This window comes from Acanthochromis polyacanthus, chromosome 10 (assembly GCF_021347895.1).
Source record: "Acanthochromis polyacanthus isolate Apoly-LR-REF ecotype Palm Island chromosome 10, KAUST_Apoly_ChrSc, whole genome shotgun sequence".
NCBI classification, from domain to species: domain Eukaryota; kingdom Metazoa; phylum Chordata; class Actinopteri; family Pomacentridae; genus Acanthochromis; species Acanthochromis polyacanthus.
In genome coordinates, this window is record NC_067122.1 from 6,928,722 (window position 1) to 6,948,581 (window position 19,860).

At 41.8% G+C, this 19,860-nt stretch overlaps 1 protein-coding gene across 3 annotated transcripts in view; it reads left to right on the forward strand.

Annotated features, from left to right (window-relative positions):
* Positions 1-1,113: 1,113 nt before the first annotated feature.
* LOC110948277 (ankyrin repeat domain-containing protein 50) overlaps positions 1,114-19,860 on the forward strand; it is a 41,544-nt gene continuing 22,797 nt past the window's right edge. Inside the window, exons 1-2 of one of the 3 annotated variants that reach the window (XM_022189728.2) lie at positions 1,114-1,398; positions 2,604-3,719. In XM_022189728.2, coding sequence (XP_022045420.1) covers positions 3,214-3,719 — 506 coding nt within the window. In that variant the 5' untranslated portion in view covers positions 1,114-1,398; positions 2,604-3,213. Of the gene's footprint in view, positions 1,399-1,711; positions 1,837-2,192; positions 2,469-2,603; positions 3,720-19,860 lie in introns of those variants that run through there. The other 2 variants (XM_051954344.1, XM_051954343.1) reach the window with 2 other exon arrangements.

The following is a 19,860-nucleotide window of genomic DNA, read 5'->3' on the forward strand; positions in this document are numbered from 1 at the left end:
AGAAAACTGACAATGATTCTGAAGTATATATGCACATGATAATGAAATGTTGCAAATTAAGTTGCCATATTACACATGAAATAAAACATTTTACCTGAAAATAAGATAAAGTATGTTAAATTGAATCTAGATTTTGTGACTCCTCAAAAAACGTGGTGCAGGATGACTAAATATCAGACATGAAGTTGAAACATTGCACTTGAAGTTTAAATATTGCATCTAGAAAATAAAATCTTACACACAAAATTCAATTATTTTACCAAAGACAAGATACACCTTTATTCATCCCCCAAGGAGGAACATTTACTTAATGCAACACCTGAACTTGAGAAAGAGAAATCTGAAAAGTGTGAAGATGTACAGAATATGAGCACCACTGTGTGCTAACAGTATAGTTAAATAATGGTCTGTATAATAGCTATATATGTGGTGCTGTTTAATTTGCAGTGCATGATATTCAGTGGTGACTGAAGCTTTGCGTTGAATTTTGTGTTCTGCTGAAATTTGACACAATCAGTTTTTACTACAAATGTACACTACCATTCAAAAGTTTGAGGTCGCCCAGACATTTTTATGTTTTCCATAAAAACTCACACTTTTATTCATGTGCTAACATAATTGCACAAGGGTTTTCCAATCATCAATGAGCCTTTCAACACCATTAGCTAACACAATGTAGAACACAGGAGTGACGGTTGCTGGAAATGTTCCTCTGTACCCCTATGGAGATATTCCATTAAAAATCAGCCATTTTCAACAATGTCTAGACTGTATTTCTGATTAATTTAATGTTCATTTCATGGAAGAAAAACTGTTCTTCTTTCAAACATAAGGACATTTCTAAGTGGCCCCAAACTTTTGAATGGCAGTGGATATAATTGTGTGACAAATAAATAAAAATTAATTGAAAAATAAAAGATTGCACATCAAATTGAATTCCCATTTAGTGTCTAATCAGGAAAAGTGTTTCCTCACACTGACTTGAGGCTGAATTGTTTGTGTTTTCTAACCTGGACCACCTGTTCATACTGGACTCATGGCGACGCAGAGCGAGAACTCCAAGTCCCAGAAGGCCTTGCGGCGCCCACTGGCGTGTGCTCTGCATGCAGTGGGTGAGCGGTGGAGTGTTTGGAGGCGGAGAGTCGGTCGGCTCGCTGTGGAGCGGAGTCGGGCAGCAGGAGGAGCCGACGCCGACAGAAAAGAGCGATTCAAAGAAAGACATGAACGTCGCTCAAATGCACAAAATTGCGCTTTGAGTTGCGCCGAGAGAAGCAGGTGGAAAAGGTTCCCGTGGAGCCGTGGACGCGGACGGTGCTGACTACGGACACGGCGGAAGAAAAAAATACAACAACAAAAAACAGCGACACAGAAAATAACAGCAAAGGGAATCGGCAAGAGGTGAGAGGAAACCGGTTTGGGGCTGGGAGAGAAACTGTAGCGAAAATAGTGAAACGCTCCACAATTGGTCACATTTGAAGTTGAAGGAACAGTTGTTGGGCTGCAGCAGGAGGCAGGCTGCGTTTGGTTTCTGCTCAGTTGTGTGCTGCTCGGCTCGTCGGGATTTTTTTTTTTTTGTGTGTGTGTGTGTGTTTTTAAAAGCCCCCATAGGTGTAAATTGTAACCCATCTGAAATGGGTGAGGTTTGTGTGGCCATACAAAAGACTTGAGCTGCCTCCTCAGTCAAGCGGAGGGGAATTCGTGTCGTTTTTTGCTCGCAGAGATTTTTTTTGGAGTCTGGAGAGCTTTGTGTCGGAGGCAGGGAGCGTCTGAGAAACACACAGAGGTGGAAATGTATCGCAGCCCGTGTAAAACCTGGTTATTTGGCAGCGATACAAAGTAAGACTGTGTGTATGTGTGTGTGTGTGTGTGTGTGTGTGTGTTTCCTTGGCTGGGGAATATTTGCATTTGCAGAGAAGCAGTGATGAAGAGCTAAATAAAAAGGTGCTTAAAGTGCAGTTAGCAGGGAAAAAATCTAATAATGGGAGCTTTAATTTAACGCCCTTTCCCCTTTTAACCATCCATCATCGCTGCACTTAACAGCATTTCCTTGCTGGATTTTTTTTTTGGCCCATTCTTTTTTTTAAGGTGGAGCTTTTCTTCCACTATCTTCCAACGACCCCTGTGAGTGCAGCAGAGAGGGGGTCCTCTCATCTGGACTCTTTCCCCTCCACCACCACCAACGCCACAGTTGAGGGGACGGATGTGGACTGTTTGGGATTTAAAGCCACATAGGAAGGAAGGGGGGGATCAGTGGATAGACTAGAGAAACTGGACGAACCCCTGCCAAGAATTCAGTTGCAGGGCAGGCAGGCAGTGATGTGGGTTGTGGAGGATGAAAGCAGCGAGAAACCAGCTTGCCCACCTCTTGTAGCTGCAGGAATAGAGTTCGCTCTTCTTTGTAGGCTGGAAAATATCACACAGGATAACAAACTCTTGCAGCTTTGCGTGCACATGTGTTTTTACAGCCGGTAAATGCGCTGATTTCTGTTAGAAATGCATTTTTAAGATGTTTAGCTGTGCATTAGCGTAGATCATAAAGTTTCTGCTTTAAAGTGTTTGATTTTTGTCCTAATTTGCTTTTTATTCCTGTCTCTGCTTTCCAGGAAAGGAGCCAGGCTTAGTATGTTATTGGAGAAAGTGACTGTGCACTGGCAGCCTCCTCCATGTTAATGTAATGGAAACACGCTTTTGGTCTGTAGTGTCTGAAATGCATCAGCGGAAATATATCAGTAACTCCCATGGCTAATTGTATCGAGTGGTGGCGGCGCGAGTTTGCCAGTGGATGCACTCAAGAGCCGGGTGCCCTGCCATGCCCAGCGCCATGCTAAGGCAACACACTCATAATAACAAGGAGCGCTCAGTTCAACCAGTGGGAAAGCTGTGGAAAAAGTTGGTGGAAAATCTATGGTTTGAGCCTCGATTTTGATTTCCTTTTTTTTATTTTGACCTAGATATTCTGTAACGCACCACAGCTCAGCTGCCATCTGCAGCAGCTCTGCTTTTTTCCCTCTTACTTTCACTCCTTCACTCCGGCTTCTTCTTGACACCAGCGCCAAGGACGGCTGAACTGCTTTCCGAGAGGTACATTTGCCAGCTAAAGAAATGGATGTTCGACTTCACAGCCAGCCTTGGTCGGAGTTGAAAATGTGAGGGGCAGAATGAGGGGAGCCCTATGAAGCGGAGGAATAGGTGGAACAGCAGCACGAGATCAAAATGGCCCAAACCAGTTTGCTGCAGGGGAAGCGCTTTTACTGCCGGGAGTGGGTCTTCCACAAGATCCAGCATTGCCTCCAGGAGAAAACCAACAACCTCAGCGGAGTGGCCAGCACTCCCAGCAAGCAGCCCCCGCTGACGCCCGGCGGGGGGGCCTCCAACCCCGGCATCCTCACAGCAGGATCCGTAAAATCGGGTAGCTCCTGGGGCGTGTTGCTGGTGGGAGGACCAGGAAGCGGGAAAACTGCGCTGTGCACGGAGCTCTTGTGGCCCACGTCTGCCCAGGGCACCCACCGCGGTCTGCACCAGCAGAGCCTGGCTTTCCACTTCTGCCGGGCGGACGACTCGGACACGCTGTGTGTCGGCGGCTTCATCCGAGGTCTGGTGGCTCAGATTTGCCGCAGCGGGTTGGTGGCGGGATACGAGGAGAAGGTGCGTGACCCAGCTGTGCAGAGCGCTCTGCAGCCTGGAGAGTGTGAGAGGAACCCCACAGAGGCTTTCAAGAGGTAAGGACACATCCTCGCTCACACAAAAATCACATCTTCCTCGCTTGCCTGCTCTAAACACAACTACAACAGGAGGATTTCTGTGGTTAGGACACCTTTAGACAGAGACGGATACCTAATGCATGTTGACAGGACGTCATTCAGTTGTACAACCAATTATCAAGCCATAAAAGCAAATATTTCCTGGTTCCAGCTCCCACAATGCGAGGATTAAAAGCTCTTGTCAGTTTTTAGACCATCATTTATTAAATATAACTGAATATTGGACTAATTGCCAGACAAAAGAAGCTACCTAATGATTTCACCTTGATGTTTTTTCAGTATGTAGTACCATGTTATAGAGTAAATCATTCAGGTTCACATTCATAAATCTTTTATTAATACCACTGCTTGTTGTAGCGTGACACAAAATCAGCCGCTGTTTTATTCATTGAGAGTATAAACCTGCATTGTCTGCCAGTTTGAGAGGATTATTTGTTGCATCTTTTGTAAAAAAAAAAAAATAAATAAAAGAATAAAAACAACAGGCATTCTTTGACAGCTCTCTGGCGCTTCCAGGTAATCATGGAAATCTAGGAATTTGGTTTGCCTAGAAATGTAAAAACGCAAAGCCGGCCCCTCCCCCTTCACTCCCCACCCCACCTCCTGACCCTGATGCACCCTTCCCCCATATTTCTTTTTTTTTTTTTTTTGCTGGTGCTGCTCACACTCATCACATAGCTCCGCCTCAGCAGCCTCCTCTCCGCTTATTTGATGTCGTGGTTTTGTTGGTTTTCCCCCACAACCTCCTGGTGTAGCACGCCGGGTGGGACCGTCCCCGCTTTGCTTCCCCGATTCAAGAAAGGTCAGATATTTTTAAGTCGCAGCTGAGCTCAGGTGGCCGGAGACTCGTGAAGAAGGAGCTTTGAACTGGACCGACTCACTGACCCGACTGGCTGCGCTGCAGAAAGATGAAGTGCGCACGTAGAAGCCCAAGTTACAGTAGACTTGTGGACTTCCAGCACCCTGCCCGGGCATGTAACACGATCAAGATGGACTGTTATTGTAGGCAGGGGCTTTAAAAGGAGCTGCGTGTGAGCGTATGTGGGTTACTCGCACGACTTGTCTACACAGTATAGGTCAGGCTGGAATGCAGCACTGAGCACACACACACACACACTTCTTGTCTGGCCATCTGGTGACACTTATTGCACCATCTCAGCATCACACACACACACGGGGCTGAAAAAGTAGGTGAAACGTTCAGCTAGGTAAATCATTTTTTAAATGCTTACCAGAGTCAACAGCTCGACCCACGCTCTTCTTCTTTTGTTTTTTTCTTTTATAACCTTCCCGAGGAAATGAGCGCTCTCGTTGTCATCTGCTCGTAATCACGCAGCCTCTACCAGTGACTGTGACTTCAGTTTGACCCTCTCAGATAAAAGGCAGGTTATCGTGGGGACATAAACAGAGAGAGCGAACCCAGCGGGGACAGACTTCTCATTTCGGCTCTGCTCTGTGTCACGCTGCATGTCGAGGGCCTTTTTTTTTTTTGCAGACGGTCACACTTGCCGAACCCCGCCTCGTGGATCAAAACACTCGGCACCGCTCAAGACCTCGGGCCCTAAAATCTGCAGACGACAAAGAGGCGAGGCTTATTATCGCCGGCCGCTTTGTTTGTCGGCCAAATAAGCACTTCGGTGAATGCCTTATCACCAGCTCAGGTGTAAAAGCATCCCAGGCACTGTTGTACACAAATAATCTCAACGGCTCCCCTGCTGTTGGAGATGCTATCTGGTTTCAGGAAGCCGAGCTTGTCGCCTGTGTCTGGCAGGGACGTTTATAAAAAAAAAGCTAAAAACTTTACTGTTATTCCAGCATTATGACCACTAATTCACATCATGGATAAAAATTCACAGAGGGGAGCACACGTTTGCGTGGATTTAACCGATGCAGGCTCCAGGCAGTAAAAGTTCGACGAGTTTCATTTAGTTGTTTAACAGATTTTCGGGGAGCTTTTGACCCCCTTCAACCCGCTTCCAGCTGTGATTTTAAACGTTGGCTAGTGAGTGAGTGCAAGAGGCCTTGCCGAATTCTTTAGCCCAGTCAAAGACAAACAAGCCTGTTTGTTGGTAGTAATCACCAGTCATGTGTTAATACATTGAAACTGGTTTAGACATGGGTTTTATGTCCGCTCTGTGCAACTTGATCCGTGCTTTTCCCAGACATCTGCATCCGCAGCCAGGCAGACGTTTCAAAAGCTGAGCTTTGCAACGTGCAATCAATAAATCCTGTCGCATTTTAATGCACTTACACATATTTTTCCACTTTTTATTGTGTTGTTTTTGCTTCAGTTTTGTGTTTTATTGCAGTTCAAATATGTAAATGAAAGCAGCTGAACCACGAGTTGTATAACTGACTTTAGTTGTCGTAAGAAGAAACAGTGCTCATTAAAACTAATGATATCTTCAAAGTGGAGCTATTTTTAATGACTTTATACTGTTTGGTAGTGAAGTCTGTAACAGTGTCAATTATTGAATTGTACACTGATCATATTTTGTATTTAAAATAAGATTCTGCAAAGTGATGAGTAACTGTAGATGTTTGGTAGAAAGTCCAATATTTCCCTCTGAAATCTGCAGGAGTTGACCGTTAAGTAAAAATAAAATGGTAATACTCAAGTGGATGAGGCAAGACAAGCATATGGTTGTTGCATGTTTCATACACAATGGCCATTCAGTGCTTTACACATTGGACTATCATGTTTAAACAGACATAAAACTGTGTAAAAGCATAGTAATTTAATGTAAAAGCAAAGACACCATTAAGATTGCTAAACAGATATGTTCAAATCAGAATTTGGAGTCCATAAACATGACACATTATTTACCAGCAGTAGAAAAAAAAGCTGAGTTTTAAAAAATGTCTGCAAATCTAAGTTCCAGTGGGCATCATTCCACCATGTTGAGTTTGAACTCTAGGCTCCACTAGCTGAGCCGTCCCTGCAGACCTGAGAAGCCTACTAGGCTCAGCAAACATCTCTCTGATATATTTTTGGGCTCAGACCATTGAGAGACTTACAGAGAATAAGTTGGGCCTTAAATTCAATTCTATATTTAACCAGAAGCCAGTGCAAGGATCTGAGAGTTGAAGTGATGCGTTCTCTCTCCTTTGTGGTCGTAATAGTAGCAGAAGAAGCATAAATGAAATTAGCCTGTTGATAGTCATTCAGTATTTGAAACAAAACAACTTGACAAGCTTATTAAGTAATGCTTACTGTTGGTCCTAATGTAATGATGCAGCCATATTATAGCATGTTTCAAATGTCTGTTTGCCAAATTAAGAATTCCAAGAAAATAGTAAACACAAGCTAACAGCATTAGTCTATCAGTGTGTTTGTGTTACTCATATAAAGTGTTTGTAACACAGCCTTGTGATATTAGTAGAACACATGTATTTGTTTTCAACATTTATGTTATTAGGATTTGCATTTTGTGACTTGTTTATTTTGATTAGGTCAAAAAGGATTGGTTGAATGACTTTACTAACTTTGTAAAGAAACAATCCAGTGGTTCTAAAATCAGTTCATTTTGTTTGTTGTACAAAACACTTTCTTTGCAATGACTATAATTTGCATTCTTTGCTATTTGTTGACACTTTCCAGACCCAATTACTAGAAAAAAAATCATCTGTAGATGAGCAGATGAAGGAAAATAGCAGCCTTCAATAGAAATGTCCTTCATAGCATTGGGATTTCCGCCATATTGGATATATTCTCTCTTCTTTATAGCAGTAAAAGTAGCAGAAAAAGCAAAAATGAAATTAGCCTGTTCATAGTTATTAACTCTTTGAAACAAAAACAAACTTATTAAATAATGTTTACTGTTGGTCCTAATGTAATGATACAACCATATTATAGCATGTTTCAAATGTCTGTTTGCCAAATTAAGAATTCAAAGAAAATAATCATTAAAAACTAACAACATTAGAGTTTGTGTCGCTCATACAGAGAGTTTGTAATACAGTCTTGTGATATGAATAGAACACATTTATTTGTTTTGAACAGTTCTATTATTAGGATCTGCAGTGTCTGGCATTTTGTGGCTTGTTGTATTTTGATTAGGTCTAGAAGGATTGGTCGAGTGACTATACTAACTTTGTAAAGCAGCAATTCAGTGGTTCAGGGTTTTCAAATCAGTACATTTTCTTGGTCGTACAAAAGTCATTAAAAAATTCCAGTGATTTGCATTCTTTGCTATTTGTCGACAGAATGGACTGAATGGATGACATGAGAAAATAATCTCTAGATGAACAGATGAGGAAAACAGCAACCTTCAGTAGAAATGTCCTTCACAACATTGTGATTTCAGACATATTGAACAGCCTTCCGACATATAAAGCCTTTTTAATGCATGTCTCACAAAAAGTAACGTGATGCATTTGCAGGACAGATGCCTGCCAGCAAAGGTCATGAGCCACAGTTCTGCAGATAAAAGGCAGTTTCACCTTTCAGTTTGCCTTTCTTCTGCTTGAACTCTGCCACTACTAGCTGATGTCTTGTTCAGACAATAAACGTGATACTTTTGGTGCATTCACTGCCTGGATGGGTCAGATTCATTGCCATGAGAGCCGTCTAAAGGCTCCGACTCTTTGGTTGGGGTTCATCATCAAGGATTTTCCTTCTAGACAAGGCCGAAAGCACGTTCCTCTGTCGTTATCACACCTGCATTACTCTGTGTCTTGGCCCTATCAGAAGCGGCTGCAATGTTTTGACTGGAATCCTCCAGTTGGAATCAGTTTGTGAGTTTTAAACAACCAGTCAGCCGCCTGTCATCCAGCATACCTCACTTTCTCCCTTCAGGACAAAAGAGCTGGCTTCGAATAGGTGGAATTAACCCAGTCGTGTGGGTCAAACTACAGGCAACAGGGTTTTTTGCTGACGGGACAAAGCTGCCTTTTAGTGTAGGTGTGACTTTATGTGAGTCTGTTGTCAGGCTGCTCTGCTCTGAGCAGGAGTAAAGTTTAAATTCCAGCTGGACGAGTGTCTCTATTCTTTGTAAAGGGCATGGGCTTCAGAAATGACAAATGACTGCGGCTTAAATTTATGAAGCAGATTTGAACTTTCTTGCCGATGTTTTATTCCCTTTGCGTGTCTTGCGGAAGAAATTGATGATGCAGTTTGAAGATTTCTCGAAAAGACGGTTAAAAATGTTGATTTTCTGGCAGCTACATCAAACATTCCTTTGTAAAGCTTCGCCTAATGCTTTGTTCTAAAAGACTGTCGATAATTCAGACAACTAGTGGCATTAATCACAGCGGCAGCATGACCAGATCCAGTCTGGATGCCAGTGAACAATGAATATTGTTTGGCTTTTTCAACCAGTCATTTTACAAGACAGCATGGCATTACCGGCTTACAGCTGACTTTCTTTTAGAACATTTGGATTTGAAAATTGGCTCCTGGCAATGTAGGAAATTGTAAAGTGCAAAGCCAGAGATATAAATAAATGTGGAGATGTTTGCAAAGATGACTAGACATCCTGTGATCTAAATGAGAAATAAAATATAAGTGGAAAACTACAACTTCACCGGTGTGCTGGTTGGCTTTCTTTGTCTGATTTAAACACAAGTCTCAATAAAAGCAACCAAGACATTTTTTTATGAAGCTGGTGCGGGAGCTTTGAGCTTTTTTTTTTTTCCCCTCTTTGTGTTGACTTTTTGACTGTTGCACGTTGGGCGGCCCTGCTCATTGGGGTTAAGGGACGTTAAATGAAAGCATCTCGTCTGCTTTCATGTGGTGCACGGCTGTGGAAAACTCGCTGCACATCAGGGCCGCATTTTAAAAGAACGACCCAAAAAAAAACAAAAAAAAAAAGGCTCCCGGTGTGACGCATCAACTTGAGTTGAGCAGATGAGGAGAAACAGCAGCACTGGTGCGGCTGCAACGATGACTCAGCAATCTGAGTCTCTACACCAGCGGCGGTGTGAGGGTTTATTTGTGTGTATGGGGAAGTGTGTGCCTACACGCTTGTGTGGGCATATATAACTCATTCATGTAATTGTGATCCCACTCAATAAATAAACTCATAGTAAGAGTTGCTGCAAGTTTACACTCATTCATGAGGGCGAAGGCAGGCTCTAACAGGATTTTCAAACGTTCCGAATGTTTATTTTGTCTATATTGTGAAAAATGTCTAACATATGTTTGTAACCTAAAGGAGGTTACAAACAGCCCAACTCCAAAAGCATTCAAATCCGAGTGAGCACAGAGGGAAAAAGGAACTTTTTTTGAAAAGGTAGAACAAAGGAATGTTGGCCATTTTTGCTTTGTGATGCTTAAAAGTATCATTAACTAGAATGAAAGTTTGTGTTTTGAAAATGCATCTGTTATTAATGAAAAGTTCAGCCCCCTGAATCACCAACAATTTCTGGGCATTTTTGCTTCTTTTTGCAGTAACTGTTTTACTACATGACCAAGAATACATGCTAGATCCTCAGTCTTTCTACTTGTATACAATTTGTGCAATAATAGTACCCCAATCAGTATCAGTAAAAATCTGTGTCGTGCCACTGATATGTGCAATAATGTTCTTTTTAACTAGTACTTATGTGTATTGCAGTCTGTTTTTATTTTATACTTCATTAGTGTTAGCACGGTCATTGCAAATTCCCCACTGTGGGATGAATAAAGGCTTATTTTGTCTTTTTCACTATAGTATGAAGTCCTGCATCTCTCTGAAAACTGCACAACCAAAGTTTGAAGCAAGGAGAACACACAAATGTCTGCAATGAAAGCTGGATTTCCTTGATAACAGACTTTACAAATATTGAAAAACATATTTCGAAGCGGTGCCTCTGCGTACTATAAATATTTTAATACGTAGATTTTTAGTTTTAACTTCCATTTGGCAAATACACTGCCTGCAGCTCATCCAAAAAGTCCTTTAAAATTTTGTCACAACTTTTGGTCAGAACTGATGCAGTCATAGCTCCTTGGTTGCATTAATGAGCACAGGATTTGTTGATTTTATAGAACCCGGTCTTTGCAAACAGTTCATTTTTGACAGTTTTTTTAATGAGATATGTAGAATAAAGTGTAAATACTTATGTTTTTTGTTTGTTTGTTTTACATTTTCTGATTCTGATAAATTGTGTGATTTAGCCAGTATTTTTTTTTAAACTTGCCATTGGTTTTTGAGATTCAGAGGGTTAACTGGTTAAAAACCCTGAAAACTCACATACAACTATTGACTAACTAGCTGCAATCACACACAAGTTTTGGGAAAGGCATCTGTTCTAAATGAAGAGTGAAAAACCAGCTACTTCATGTGGACTGTGTGGGGGTGTTTTGATCTCGTGTGATCGATGGTGGTCTGGCAACATGAGCAAACAACCCCACAACTGTCAGCACATTTGGATTCAAATGCTGCTAAACCGTGATTGGTGGACATAAATCTGTGACATCACCTTTTTTTCCCTCCTAATTCCCACCCTCCTCAATTGAGTAACAAAACCAAAGACCAAAGCAGAAATTCATGGATGTCTCTGTGTTTTCAGCACCTTCAATCAAATATCAAGATTGTTTTCAGATAACTGGCTAAAAGCTTCAGCATCGGTATGCTCAGCTCTACAACGCCAGAGATCGCACACTGCAGCCCTTTGTTACCAGAAATCTGTTAAACTGAGGTAACGCTGGATACAAAATCCAGGCCTTGCCGGCACTGGACAGCTCGAAGGATACCTGTACGTGCTGAAATTCTTTCTAGAGTTTATTTGTGTGTTGAGGCCCGATGCACACATGGACAGACAGCCGTGTGTGAGGATAGCGGAGTGCTGGATGTGGACGACAGGGAGGGGGTTGAACAGGATGAAATTTCAGATTCCTTTGACAGTATTGGATAGCTGGCCAGGAATGCACACGTCGTCTGGGTTGGGAAGAGCTTGGGGGATTCGGAACAGTTAGGGTATGAAGATGTATGTGTGCGGGCCAGAAAAGAGGCCTCCAGTGTGTTTACACTTTGGCAAGTCATTAATTGGCAGCATTATGGAAGCAAAATGTATGACATTGAGTGAATATGCATGATTTAGTTGTTTATAATACAAATTTGGTCCATTTTGGATGAATCAAGTTGGAATATAACACTAAATACTGTGGAAAACTGAGAAACACCATCTGGAAACAGAAAGAAAGCTTCAGATACACTGCAGGAAAATGTCTTAACAGCAGTAAACAGTTAGCCTAGCCCATGCTCTGAAGACGCAAGGGTCTAGGCACGCTCGACAGGGAGGGAGGCGGGCTAAAAGGTTGTCTATCAAATCACTGTGCAGCAATTGGGTAGGTATACAACCAATCAGCGCAACAAACAGGCTCCTAGAGCGCCGGAAATCAGAGGATGTGGTAGTTCGGTGAAGCCTTATTTATACAGTCAATGGGTGAAGCTCAAGTATATTACAGACATGTTAACAGAAAGATTAATCAGAGTCGGTGCTAATGGAGCTCAACGACTGTTGTCGTTTTTGTTGTCGACCCTGGCAGAGAATTAAATTCGTTGCCGTGGGTTGTCTAGCGCGGCTAGGCTAGTTGTTTCCGGTTGTTTCTGTCAGAATCATCGCGCCTCTGTCGTCACTTAGTTACGCCCGCCTTCTGACTCTACACTTCATGGTGATTCGTCCGGCCAGTTTTAGGAGAATCCAACCTCGAGCCTTATGGAGGGTAACTAGACCCACCCTGGCAGAGAATTAAATTCGTTGTCTAGCACGGCTAGGCTAGTAAACAGTGCTAGGTAGTGCTCAGGCTAGCTGTTAACCTAGCTACAGCTAATTTAGCCACTTTGTCCTGAAGAGTTTATTTACATAAATAAATCAGGAGCTAAATGTGAAATTGGAACAAATTAGAACACAGCACAAGACAAAACTAGCTGCTAAATGCTACCTAGCCTTGCTTAGCAGAACCGCTGTTGTTTAAATACTGTTAGATAAATATTTATAAATAAATTCTGCTTATTTTCCTGCGTCCATCAGATTAGAACTGTTTCTAAGATCATATTAATGATATTGTGCAAGTCACCCAAACAAGCATTTCATTGTAGTTGTGGTTTCAGTTGGTCTACACTCTCTGAGTCTCTTCTAAAACAAGGTGATCATTGTATCCAACAGTCTCATGATGGGCTTTAGAATCACAAACATCACAAGACTCATAAGGTCCTCAGATATTACAGTGCAATTGTCACTTCAAGCCATTAGCAAGGATTGATTACAAGAGGCCATTTTGGGCTCGTTAGTAAAAGAAGCGGTTGTTTTTGTGTCTAAAGTGCCCAGATCTCCGGCTCACACGCTAGTCGCCTCCCCCTGACCCAGCAGCCTCCAGGACATTGTTTCTCAGACGGCTGGAGGCATTTGTCTGCTTAGGGATGCAGCACAGAATTGATTGTGCAAATCCATTAGGCTGAGATCAGATTCTTGCATTGTGCAGCATGTTTAAAGAACGGCAGAAACAAGCACTTTTTAAATACTTACAGGATCATTCCAAAGTGATTGAGGGTTTTTGCTGATTCTTTGCCCTGCTGTGCGAGGTGATGCGTCTCTAATAAAATATGAGGTTTGGAAGCTGAAACCATTGTTCACATGAGTTTTTGCAAAATACCTAAATGGGGCTTTTTCATATCTTATTTTAAAGGATATGAATGCATTTAATCTTGCATTTGCACATGCTGATAGACTAGAACCTACTAAATAATACTGTCTGAAATTATTTCCAGCAACCATCACTCCTGTGTTCTAATGCTACATTGTGTTAGCTAATGGTGTTGAAAGGCTAATTGATGATTAGAAAACCCTTGTGCAGTTATGTTAGCACATGAATAAAAGTGTGATTTTTCATGGAAAACATAAAAATGTCTGGGCGACCTCAAACGTTTGAATGGTAGTGTACATTTGTAGTAAAAAATAATTGTGTCAAATTTCAGTAGAACACAAGTTTCAACGCAAAACTTTGGCCAAACAGGCCTCCAGCTTTATATATAGATCATTATTTAACTATACTGTTAGCACAGAGTGGTGCTCAGGTCAAAACTTAAGTGCAGCAATATTCACAGTGCAGTAGTTTTAAAAATGTGATCAAGCATTACCACATTAGCTGTTGTAAAATGTCTGACTTTCACACATGGAGCAGGACACGAATGTTTGACACAACAGGTCAGACATGCTGCATAATGTATATCATTGGTAAATGGTAGTATTTATATAGCGCTTTTATCCAAAGCGCTTTACATGATACGTCACATTCATCCATTCACACACACATTCATACACTGATGGCAGAAGCTGCCATGCAAGGCGCTAACCACGACCCATCAGGAGCAATTAGGGGTTCGGTGTCTTGCTCAGGGACACCTTGACATGAGCACGAGGATCGAACCGGCAACCTTTCAGTTACAAGACGGCCACTCTACCCACTGAGCCATAAATTGATTTGCTAATTCTAATGCTTTGAATTGCAATTCTGATTTGAAATTACTTGTTCAGCCCTGCTCTGGAGCACAGTGGTAGAATGGCACGCAGACAAACCAACACTGACTTCATAAGAAAAATGCCAACATGTTCTTAAGCTCGTTTGTGTTTTGACACGATGTATTTGTTCGAGCTTAATAAGGAGTTGTCCAATTCTGCACTCTGTCGTTTTAAACAAATGATTTTAATGGGCATTTTTGAAAAGTAACTAATTTACTGCTGCAAGGTTGACGTCCTCAGAGGATTATCTGTCTAATGAAAGCCTCTCAGCACAAATGAATGTAAATATGTCTGCCCACAGCTTACGTAACTGCACTTGTGCTCCCGTGGAACCATTCTGCATCATACCCTCGATTTGTAAAAAGCTTTGAAAAGCAAGGCTCATTCAGTGCATGCACATTTCACTAAAACTGTAATGAAGCCTCAGAACTGGAGTACATGTCCAGTGAGATGATAACAGATTGAGGAGGAAACGGCAGCATATGGTCGACGGAACGGGAAGGATATAGCGTCTGAGCCTGGCTGTTCAGAACATTTGCTCTCAGCACCAGTCGCTCTTGTTGTTCTCAGTGTGATTGCTTTGTATGAGATGATTGCAGTAATGCTATGCATAATGTAAGAATCGCACAGAAAAGTGGGAGGAAACAATCTGCAAGATAGTTGTCTCTTTCACTTTGGATGAGCCGGGGCATGAGTCAGCTGTTGTCGTTCTGCTCTGTGGCACTAAGCTCTCCTGACTTTGCAAAGACGCTGAGCAGGCTTCCTCCAAATTGGCTCAAGGCTAAATGAAGAGATGGGGGCTCTTCTAATGAAAAGGCCTTGCTGTTTTTTCACCGATTGTGGAGGAAAGCTATGCCAGTATTGCTCCGTGTTGTGACCCATCTGCAGGCGGAAGCTCGACTCACCTGCTTGACATTTTTCTGCTAATAGGGCCGCGTCAAGGCAAGACATGGATCTTATACAATGCTTAGCATAAATAAGCACACCCGCTTTGAAAAGTAAGATTTTAATCAATAGCTCAATGAACACGAGAACAACTTCCAAAATTTTGACACAGCTGAGTTTTATAGAACATTTGTTTAACTCATGACATGAAAGTAAGGTTAATAATAGAATTTAGATTGCAAAATCTTCAATTTTACTCAAATTAGTCGATGCAAAAAGGAGTACACCCCTCAACAAAAACTACGACATCTAGTATTTAGGGCTGGACCTGAATATCCGAATGTTCGGTCATTGTGGTGGTATCCAAATACTAATTTTGACATCGTTTCACTTCACCCATGTTAGTAAACAGAATACAAAAGCCAAAGACAGGGATGTCTATGCTAATGCTGTGGGACTCCGACGATGAACACTGCCAGAAGCCAGATCAAAGTTCTCGATCAAAGTTCCCACCTCCAGGCCGACAAGCCAAATATTCGGATATTCGTCATTAATTGGGACCGAATATTTGAAGCCCAGAAACTGCTATTCGGACCAGCCCTTTTAGTATATTGTACGACCTCCATGATTTTTAAGGACAGCACCTAATCCTTGAGGCATATAATGAACAAGTTGGTGACTTATTGCAACATGTCTTTTTCCATTCTTCAAGAACGACCTTATTTAGAGCCTAGATGCTGGCCGGAGACTGATGCTCAACGTGTCTCTTCAGAATTCCTCATAGGTGTTTGATTGGGTTCAGATCAGGAGATAGGCCATTGAATCACTTTCACCCTGTCCTCCTTCAGAAATGCAACAGTGGGGTTAGATTTGTGTTTTGGATCGTTGTCATGTTGGAGAAGTGCACAACAACCAAGCATCTTCCCGTTCAGTATACAGCAGCACATCTGTGAATTCATGATACCATCAATGAAACGCAGCTTCCCGACACCAGCAGCCCCACATAAGGACACCGCCACCACCATGTTTCACTGTCGGCACCATGCATTTTTCTTCGTACTCTTCACCTTCACTCATTTTTGCTGAGCACTGCATGTCACTGTTTGTTCATGAGCTTTTCTGTATCCTGGCCAGCGTTCTTGTGTGTGAGTGCACGGTGCTGTTTGGGTATGGGGCGTGGATTTCAGGTTCTCCACCCGCTCTATAAAATGAGCTGTGTAAATTTGCAAGGCACTGGCTCGCTGCCCGGTGCTGCCCCGTCCGCCCAGACATCTTCACTGAGCGTCACACTGAAAGCTTCACTTTGCACATTGTAGTGGGAGCGACGGCTGCCGCATTCGCAAACACAACATGACAGATGGTGAGTGCATTAGATGCATTTCAGATCCTCCCTTCCCCCTCTTTTTTCAGGTCTTAAATAGCAATTGGCATCAACTCTGGCATATGTTGAGGACCTGAGCGGGAACCAAAATAGTTAGTACAAAAGTCCAAGACCACCATGTGTGGCTGAATTACTTTTAGCTTTCTGGCCCAGGTATGCTGCAGGTCCATGTGGCAAACCAAATCAGCTTTTCCTGAGCTTATTTTCTCTCCATCTCCCATATCCCACTGAGTTTTCTTTGTCTGCAGTCCTTCTCTTTTGACTCTTTGACAGCCTGAAAGTAGGTGAATTGTGAGAGAAGAATGGCTCTTTGTTTTGCCCACTTGCTGTCACTGTGGATTTGATTGTCTCAGTAGGCAACATGGCCTCAGACACAACTATTCACACACTCTCACACACAGTCACCCCTGTGGATGGACATTCCTTTTGGCAGGGCTCCCAGATGGTGCTGCAGGTTCTCTGTGGGCTGCAGTCATAAGAAGGAGTGATTGACTGTGTTTCTGGAAGGCTGAGCAACATCTTGGTGGAGTGCGAAGGTTATAAGTCCTGAACACTGCTTTTCTTTCCTGCTGAGAGTTCAGACTGCTTAGAGAACGTGTTACATACAAGCTGCACTTTGTCAAAGCTTTGCAAAAACAGTTTTACCTATCAGAGTCCATTTTGCAGGATTTCTTTTGCTGGAGTGATTGGCTAATAGAGAACCTGATTGGCAACAACATTCAGCAACTTTTTTGGCTTTTTAACTGCAATTGTTTGCTGGTATTTTCATTTCAAAGTGAGTATTTTTTCAGAGTTTTGGGCTCTTTGTTTGACAAAACGAGCATTTTGAAGGCATTGCTGGAAGCGATTAAATTCTAAAACTTTTTTTTTATATTCTTTGACTTTTATCGACAAAAAGAATCAAGTAACAAAAATTACAGTTTCATCAGGAGGAAATCTTTGCAGATTTCTCAGACACAGAAAACTAAGTTGTTTACTTGCAAATCAGGCTTGTAGAATGCATGTAACGAAAGTTTGTCACCCTACATGGAGTTTTTAAACAGCACCAAAATGATTTAAAAAATTAAGAATACTAGCAATATCATTTTTAACCAGTTTTGTTGATTGGGCCTTCATTTATTAAAGCATACTTGACGCTGTTGTTTTGAAATGGTCAGAAATAACATACAGTTGCACCAATTTCTGTCAATTATCCCTTTGATGCTCAACATGGCTCAAAAGTGACCCAAATCCAATGGAAATTGGTATCTTCTGAGCCACACTGTGCATCAAAGGGTTAAGGTAATGAAGACTCGTGCTTACTGCCATGAGCAGGCAACCACCAATGGCCCATTTGGAGCCAGGAAAAACCTTGGTACCACACTTGTACCACATTTCCAATGCAGTGTAGCTCCCTTGCAGGATTTTTGCAATACGTTTGCCAACATATTGTGCATTCCATTGAATACATAGTATTAAAAATTATGAGAGTTGCCTGATATTACCTGACTCAACTGCAAAACGTAGTCAAACAGAGGATATGAGTAACTGCACTTCTCTTTAGTAGCCAAGGGATGTAATTGTAAAAAACAAAAAAAGGTCCCTTTAGTATTTTGGACTGAAATCAGGGACCTTCACCCTGGCCGTTTCTGCCTCCACGTGCTTAAGGGTAATGAACTTGGGGTGAAATTGAAGTCTTAAATGGTAGATGCTTAAAAAAGGAAATGGCTTTTGAGCCACAGGGTTAGTGACAGGCTGTTGAGCATTCAAAGGAAGTCTCGTTAAAACAGTATTTTAGTGTTTTATCACAAAGCTTACAAGCAACATCAGTTCCATTAAGGCAGAGTGGTAGTTAGAGAGACTGTCCCATCATGCGGAAGGTGACTGATTTTATCTGCGCGACAGCAACCCGTGAAGAGCCTCAAATGCCCCACAGCCGTGTCTACTCCTGAATCAAGTTTTTATGTTGATTAATTGATTTGTTCAACCCCTCTTAAATGTTTAATTAACCTAGACCCAGATTAAAATGTCACTAATATGAAATCCTCAGATCCTTTATCGCAGCCAGTTGAGCTGGAAGTAATTTTATGAGTCTTGGGAAATGACATTTTCCCAAACGGGCGTCTTACGGCTGGCTTCTAACTGTTGGTGGCAGTCACAGTGGAAAAGACGTCTTGCCAGCGCAAACATGGCTTCACGGAACAGAAATGCATTCGTTGGCTATCTCGCTTCATTGAGCTTTTATAAGTGGAGTAGCATATTAGCAATGGAGCAAGTAGATTCCATGTCTGGCTCGCAGTTTTGCGTTGATAAAAGGTTAATGTGGCGTTTAAAATGTTGCAGTCAGCTGAGTATTGATGTGATGCTCGATACAGAATGCTATACATCATGTTTGCTTTATCACCGCATGCCACAGGGCTTAATGGATATTTATATTCAGGCATGTGTAATAATGTTGCAAGGGGATTTGTTGAGATAAATATCCTGCATGTTTAGTTGTCGGGAAAGTTGCTGAATGCATTACTTTACGCATCTTTGATATCATCTCAAGGCTGAACATTTGGCTCTCGGGCAAAGTTTTTTTTGTTGTTGAGCAAAAAAATGTAGTGAATTACAATGATTGTATCTGCTCTGGGTGTTTCTTTGAGCTCAGATCATCGGCAGTGGGCCTGTTAATGGATCCAATTTGGGTTGGATAGAGACATATTTAAACGCCTACACTCTCTCCCAATTGAGACAGATGAATTAAGAATTGGGGTGCCTCAAGAAAATCATTTTCTTGTCTGTCGTGACTGTGGGTTGTTCTAGTGCCACTGCTGTATCATACCAGTGAACCAGGCTGGAACAGATTTTTCCTGAAGTGAAGCTTGTGCTATGCAGAGGAGGATAACAGTAGAGTTTGTTTGAATATTTTATTGTATTCTAAACACACTGGTGATTTTACTTTATCAGTATTTTAAGGCCTCGAACCTCGAAACCCACCAGCAGGTTTTGAAAGACATGGTGTCTTTTAAAAAATAAAATGCCAGAAGGCTTTAGTTTATCAGCCAAAATCTGTAAAAACACAAAGAGTTTTTGGATTTTCAACTTTGCAATGTTTATTGAACTAACTGTGTGGAATGGGCAGTTCCATTTAACAAATTTACCAACTACTTACTAATTACAAATTCAAGTATCTTCAGTTTGTGGAGCAACCATTTTTCTAGTAGCGTTAATGGGGCTGCACATGTCGATTCCAGGATTTTAAATTTTTTGTATAACCAGTTTCCAAAGAAACTCAACTTTTAACAATTAATGATACTGTAAGCTGCAGTTTTGCTGTTTCCATAGAGATGCAGGACTTTAAATTACAATGAAAACTTGGGAACAAAACCTATAATATAAAACCACAGTACCAGTGACTGAAAA